Source organism: Fukomys damarensis, unplaced genomic scaffold (assembly GCF_012274545.1).
Source record: "Fukomys damarensis isolate Sample0158 unplaced genomic scaffold, DMR_v1.0_HiC HiC_scaffold_18, whole genome shotgun sequence".
Taxonomy (NCBI): Eukaryota; Metazoa; Chordata; class Mammalia; order Rodentia; family Bathyergidae; genus Fukomys; species Fukomys damarensis.
In genome coordinates, this window is record NW_022900930.1 from 34,568,270 (window position 1) to 34,575,226 (window position 6,957).

General features: G+C 36.4%; 1 protein-coding gene across 10 annotated transcripts in view; it reads left to right on the forward strand.

Annotated features, from left to right (window-relative positions):
- Positions 1-6,957, forward strand: part of Nek1 (NIMA related kinase 1) — a 149,127-nt gene that overhangs the window by 104,867 nt on the left and 37,303 nt on the right. For all 10 annotated transcript variants that reach the window (XM_010629848.3, XM_010629850.3, XM_010629847.3 and 7 more), the window contains 2 exons: positions 1,856-2,008; positions 6,759-6,932. In XM_010629848.3, coding sequence (XP_010628150.1) covers positions 1,856-2,008; positions 6,759-6,932 — 327 coding nt within the window. The remainder of the gene's footprint in view (positions 1-1,855; positions 2,009-6,758; positions 6,933-6,957) is intronic.

Consider the following 6,957-nt stretch of genomic DNA (forward strand, 5'->3'; position numbering starts at 1 on the left):
GGACTTTATCTTTTCTTATGAATATGCAGATATTTTGTTTGTTAAAGAGATTTTACTTAGCCAGGGTCAGTGTGCAGATCTGTAATATTAGCTACTCCAGAAGCTGAGGTAGAAGGATCACAAGTTCAAGCCCAGCCCAGGCAAATTAGAGACTGTTTCAAAATAAAAATAAGGCAGCTCAGTGCAAAGGTCCTGGGATCAATCCCCAGTACTGGGGAAATAAAAAAAAAATTTACTTCTCATTATATCGTTTGACACCTTCGTCAAATGTAAATGAATTTAAATTATGTGTCTGTGCCTGTATTCTCTACTCTGTTTTTATCTTTTTAGAAATTACTTCCAGCTGGGAGTGGAGGTGCAAGCCTATAATCCCAGCACTCAGTAGGCTGAGACAGCAGGGTCGCTATGAGTTCGAGACCAGCCTGGGCTACATAGTGAGTTCCAGGTCTGTCTCAACTACATAGTAAGACCTTGTTTCAAACAAAACAAAACAAAAATAATAAATAAATAAAAATTATTTCCATGTTTGCAATGTTGGTTATAAAAAGCTCAATACAATGTTACATGCTAATTTGCATGTCCTTATTTCATGAAACTGATACATTAGGCTATTTCAACTTGTATAAGTTGCCAATGAAAATCCATATAATTGAAGCTAGTCATGATGGTACACACCTTACTCCCAGCTACTTAGGAGTGTAAGTTGGGAGGATCACTTAAGCTCACACATCCAAGACCAGCCTTGCAAAACAGCAAGACCTTTGCATTAAAAAAAAAAAAAATCCATGTTCTTATACCCCATTATATGTTATGTTCTGCATATTATTGATAGACTGTACATGCTTCATGTTTTACTATTAAATGTTCTTACAACTCAAACTTCAATAAATATTTTTCTGTTTTATGCTTCACCAAATTTTATTGGAATGGTGTACCTAAAATTTGTATTACTGTTAAAGGGAAATGTAATTGCCTAATTACAAAATATAGGATAAGACTAATTTGTGTGTGTGTGTGTGTGTGTGTCTGTGTATGTGTAACCCAGCACCATTGTAGCACTTTTCTCATTGCCAAGACAAAATATCTGACACTAAAGTTAAAGGAAAAAAGGTTTATTTCATTTCACAGTTTGCAGATATAGTCAGCATATCCAAGGCAGGAAGGGCATAGTAGAGGAGAAACAGTTCATAGCGTGGCAAGCAGAAGGCAGTGAGCAGAAAGTAGCAGCAGAAGCAGCTAGCCTGCCCTTCTGTGTTATTCTGGCCAGCCCAAAAGCCTTTTGGGTAGCGCTGCCCATACCCACGGTGGGGCTTCTGTCTTCAGTAAATCATTCAACTCTACCTATCCTTATGCTAATTCTAATCAGTGGACTAATTTAGTTTCACACACCTTAATCTTAGTATCACACACCATAAATCTAGCCAGCTCTGAAAAGCCCCACCTATAAGCACATGAGGTTTTAGGGGGATAGCTTGATACAAGCCATAACATCAGCCATTTTATTTTGTTTTTATTTTGAAACAGTGTCTCACTCACTAAGTCACTAAATTGCACATGCTGGACTCAGTTTTATGATCCTCCTTCTTCAGCCTGCCAGAGTTCGACAACTATACCATCATGCTCAGGCATAAAATAAGACAAATTTTCTTAGAAATACCTTTTTCTACTTTTGAACTTAATAATATATTTATCTTAGGATTTGTTTTCTATTTGATGTCTTTTTTTATATACTTGCTTTCTCATGAAATACTCATTTTGATAAAAGGCCCCAAACAATACATTATTAGTATGTTCTGTCATTGAAACTTATTTGTGTCTTTTGTTTTTTTGTTTTTTGTTTTTTGTTTTTTTGTAGAAAATACTGTGGGAGAAGTTATCAAATTAGATCCTAGTGGATCTCCAAGAAAAGTCTGGGGGAAAAGCTCTACAGATTCAGTTCTTAAGATACTTGGAGAAGCTGAACTTCAACTTCACACAGAACTATTGGAAAGTACAACTGTGAGAAGTGGTAAGCAGAAACTAGTTTTATTTAAGGTGTTTCAATTTTAAGTGAATTTTTTTGAAATAGATCATCTTTTTGTTATAATAATTTCCTAATATGAAAACAACTTTATTTTCTGGGGAATTATTCTCACTGGTCTCGGATTTTGATCTGATATGACATAGATCGGATCTAAAATAAAAAGGAATAAGAAGTATGCTTGTGGGAGCTGGAAGAGTGAGAACAATATTTTCCATGAAAAAAAATATAGGTGCAGTGTATTAAAATGAATGGTATATGTTTGTACCTGGATTCAGGAATTAAATTGACTAACAGATGTCTCTAGTAGTTATGGAGACATTATCCTAGAAGTAGGGAAGGACAGTTGTCATGAGGCAGGAGGAAACACCCATTTCCATGAGTCTTGTGGGTTTTGATACTATAGCTATGAATAAGGAAGAGTGTCCATGTAAAACAGACATTTTCAGATTTGTCAGCTCATTCTTATGGTAAGGAAACTGAATGTAGTGTTCCTCTTTGGGGACATGTGTATCTGTGTGTGCGTGTGTGTCACTTTCTATGCTTTCTTTCTCTCCTCAAAGCTTAGAGTGAAACTCATATCTGAGGTTAATGGTAAAATAACCTGAGAAGTAAGGTTGTTCACATGTACTATAAAGGAATTGGCCGGATGCTGAGAATTAGACTGTGAAACAAGCCTCTGTGCACAAGTTACAGAAGGGGCAAAAGTAGATTGCTACTGCTTTTTTAAGGGTCAGTCTCCTAGACATTAATCATTCTGTTCTTTTCTTTTCTTTTTCTTTTTTTCCTTTTCTTTTTAAGACAGTGTCTCACTGTGTAGTTCATGCTGGCCTTCAACTCACTGTGTAGCTCAGGCTGGCCTAAAACTTACAGCATTCCTCCTGTCTCAACTTCCTGTGTTGGAATGACAGGAGTGTACCACTAAGGCTGGCAAGAATAATAGTGACTTTAATATTACACTTTCATGTAGGCCTCATGCTTTATTCAGGACAAAAATGCCTCCAGGTTCTAAAACATTTTTTAAAGTAATGATTAAAAAATTCAGATCATTTTGTATTCTGAAAGTTTTATGTAGATACATGCTTATTAGAACTTTTACTTTAAAAGCATCTGATTCTGATTTCTTTTATATAAAATATTGCTTAAATATATATGATTTGGTATATAATAATACTCAAATCAGTATAAAATAGGGTTTTCATACTCCATATTCATCAAAATCTACCTACATAGAATTGAAACTGAGAATTTACTTGTCTGACTTTTAAAAACTCAGTTCCCCAACTATTTATTGAACACTTATTAGCTGGGCACACTATTATATATGATACTGTTACCAGACAGATCTAAGGAAGTCCCCAAAGGGGTGATGTAGATCTCACCTTTCCCCCATAAGTGCTTAATGTTATTGCAGAAAAGCACTTCAGGATATGTCATAGGTGGATTTCTTAGGCAAAGTTAGAAAGAGAAAATGGAAACAGAGTCCAGCTTGAGGAGCTGAAGGGCCATTTATAAAGGAAGTTAACAAAGAAAGGGGACCAGCTTTAAGGAGCTGGAGTGGGCTAGGATCTGGTTGATCATTATCTCAATTGTGGCTTTGCAGAGTATCTCTGGAGAAGTCCTTACAATTTCATCCAGTCTCTGTGAGATGCTCTCCTTGGAGCAGCCTTGGTTTTGTGGAGGCTGTACTGGAATCCTGGGTTAAAGGCAATTACTGGAAACTTCTGGATCTGCATTGCTAGTTGAATGTCTAGTGAATCTCTTACCTTGGTGGGCTCAGTCTTGAAGCGGGGGGATAAGATAGGTTATTTAAATTTATGGCTTTTCAACCTTGTACAGGTATTGAAAGCTTTTAGACACACACTCATTAAACAAGAGCATGTCTATATGGCAAGCTAGGAAGAGATTTGACCCAAAGTTTTAAAATGAGGCAGATTCTAAATGAAGGTCAAACTTCATTCTACTTTGAGTAACCTACTGGGGCATCTGTAGGCAAAGTAGAGTCACTGTTTTAATCTTTGTTGTTTTTTGTTTTTTAGCAAAAACAACTTTTAAGTCCCTGACAGCCTGAGAAAAAAACACAAATTATAGTTTTAATGAGTTACAGAATAAGGACCCAGGAGTTTATCATTTGTCCCCATGGTGGTCTCTGTCTTTTTCAATATGGTACATTTACAAAAGAGAAAAAAAGATCATCCTGTGCTTAAGAGGATAAATAAAAGTGAAAAAAAATTGCATGAAGAGGGCAAAAATAATGATTAAATGTCATGCATATGAATGATATTCAGAGCTAGTCCAGAGATATTTCAATAATTAGCTTTATTTTGGATAGTCAAGAAGGACTTCCTAGACTTGTTATCTGCCCTCTTTTTTATTTTCTTTCCCCAACTACATTACTTGCAAAAATATGTTTTCTACTGCCAGTTTAGGATAAAGAAGTGAACAATTCTTATCCTGGGAATCACATAAGGCAAAACCTGTGTTAGCAATGTCATATGTGAAATGTTCTAGGGCCACAAATGAAGTGACATCAGTACAGCTCCATTAATGGTAATACAAGTATGTCTGGCCCTTTTGGATTAGGGAAAGCCAGAGTGAGAGAGAGTAAGTGATTTGAGTTAGTCCACAGATTTTTTTTTAAAGAGCTCATTAAGGTAGATGTTTTTCCTGTATACATCTGATGGCCATCAATGGTTTGCCCTCACACACATGTGTCTTGAAGTTTGCAAGGATGCCTTGTCATTTTATCCCCTCCACAGCCCAAGTGTACAAGGGAAGTGGAGTAGGTTGCCAAGAGACTGAAGAAAATTCCTGGAGACAGCTTGTGAGAGATAGGGCTTATTAAAGCATCAACAAAAAAGGACAGAGTTAGGACTTCCTAAAAGGAAAGGATATGGACCAGTGGCATTGAGCCAGATAGAAAACTGCTAGTCTAGAGATATCTGCTGTCTAGAAAATCACCAGAAGCTCTAGCGGCAGTAGACCAGTCAGGGATACCACAGAGAGGACTTGAAATGTCCCGTGGCAACTGGCTGAACTACAGCACTCCACAGATTTTTTTTTCTCTACCTCGATATCGTGGGGAGGGGCTTTTATAGTTTAAACTACAGAGCAATTGCATCATTATCTCGCTTTGTTCTACTGTAGTTCAAGAAACATCTGATTTAGACAGAAAAGCAGTTTCTATAGGTATCATTAGTTTCCCCAGTTCTCAGTGTACTTTACATAAAACTATTCACAAGTACCTGCATACAACTTTTTTTTTCCCTAAGGAAATTAACTGAACCAAGGACAGTTTCTATAAACTCAGTGTTCTGATGGGGCTGCAGGCAACACAAAAGCCCCTCTTGAGTTCAGGATGTATAGTATTTGTTCATTTTCCATTACTAAAGCAAAATACTTGTGACCTGATAACTTATAAAGAAAGAAGAGTCTTTTTAGCTCATAGTAGGCTATAAGTCCAAACAACATGGTTGGTGTAGGCTCTAGCAAGGGCCCTTCAGCTGCATCACCTCATAGAGGATGGTACCATAGCAGAACAGTCTGGAAGGAGAGATCATATAGTGAGACAAGAAGCTAGAGTGTTGAGAGCTTGTTCTTTTACAGTGATACTTGCAAAATAACTAACCTGGGTTTCAGATGAGCCACATCAGTTCCTTCCAGAGGCAGCATCCTCAGTGACCTCCCATTAGACTTTACCTCTTAAATGTCCCTATTAACACTGTCACACTTAGAATTAAGTTTTCATTAGATGAATCTTTGGACTGTACACTCAAGCAAAGGCTCTAAACCACAGCAAGGAATAATAAATTGTAATTGAGACCAGTGAGCAAGGAATTTTGTTTTCCTCCAGCCATTTCAGCCATGCCTATATAGATGTAGCAGGCAGAGTATTAAATTCATGCAGGGTTGAGGTCTTGACATCTGAGTGCAATGAAGTGAGTGCCTTGAGTTGAGGATTTGTGCAAAAGAAAGAGAATAACATTGACCTTGGATGAATTTTAATGCATTTGGTGGAGAAAGAAAATATGGCAGGATTATTACACTGTAGGTACTTGTTGGAGTAGTAAAGGAAGATAAAGAAAAAAAAGAACATTAGAAATTGGAGGGTGGCACACTTAACATTGTAAATTTTGAGGAACTATTATCTATGATAAGTAAGGTCTTGAATACATGACCACTGGAGCCACCAAGTTCAGGTAAGATGGAGATAGGGTGAAGTTCAGTAAACTGAGAAGTCTAGGTACTAGAAGGCTATTTATATAAATTGAGGAATAACTAATTATGACAACATTAATACTAGGGAGTTTGTAAGGTATAAAGTAAAATCTGCAGCAAATGAACAGGGGGATGACCTGAGCATAGAGAACTGTACTAAGTTTTTGTGATAAATCTGTTCTCTCTTGGCACCAGTTAGAAGTATAGAGAATTTCAGAGCAGTTGGAAGTAACTTCAGTATCAGTTAACTACACATGAACAAAGCAATTAGTTAATAATTTCAAAAATGCTATTCTGACATGCATATGTTGTTTTTTAACCAATCTAGGAATCATTATATACATTTGAAATGAAATTTGACTGTCAGATACCTTCATCATTTATTTCTAATTTGCAACAGAATTTAACTAGTAATTATGTCCTAAGAATGCAATTCTCTGAACTTTCCTCTAAGTGTCATTGCAAGTAAAATTCAGGTCATTTTGAGAATTAGCGTGATTTTTCATTTCTTTGTTTTTAGAGTTTTCTCCTGAAGGAGAAAAGTGCAAACCCTTAATTGTTGAAGAAAAACTACAATGTATTTCACAAGAAATAAAGTCATCCACTACTGTTGATTCTTCTGCTGAGACCAAAAGTCCAAAATTTAGTGAGACATCTCCACAAGCGTCATTGGAACCAAAAGGAAATATGGAAGGTATGTTTTTTTTTTTTTTTTTTTG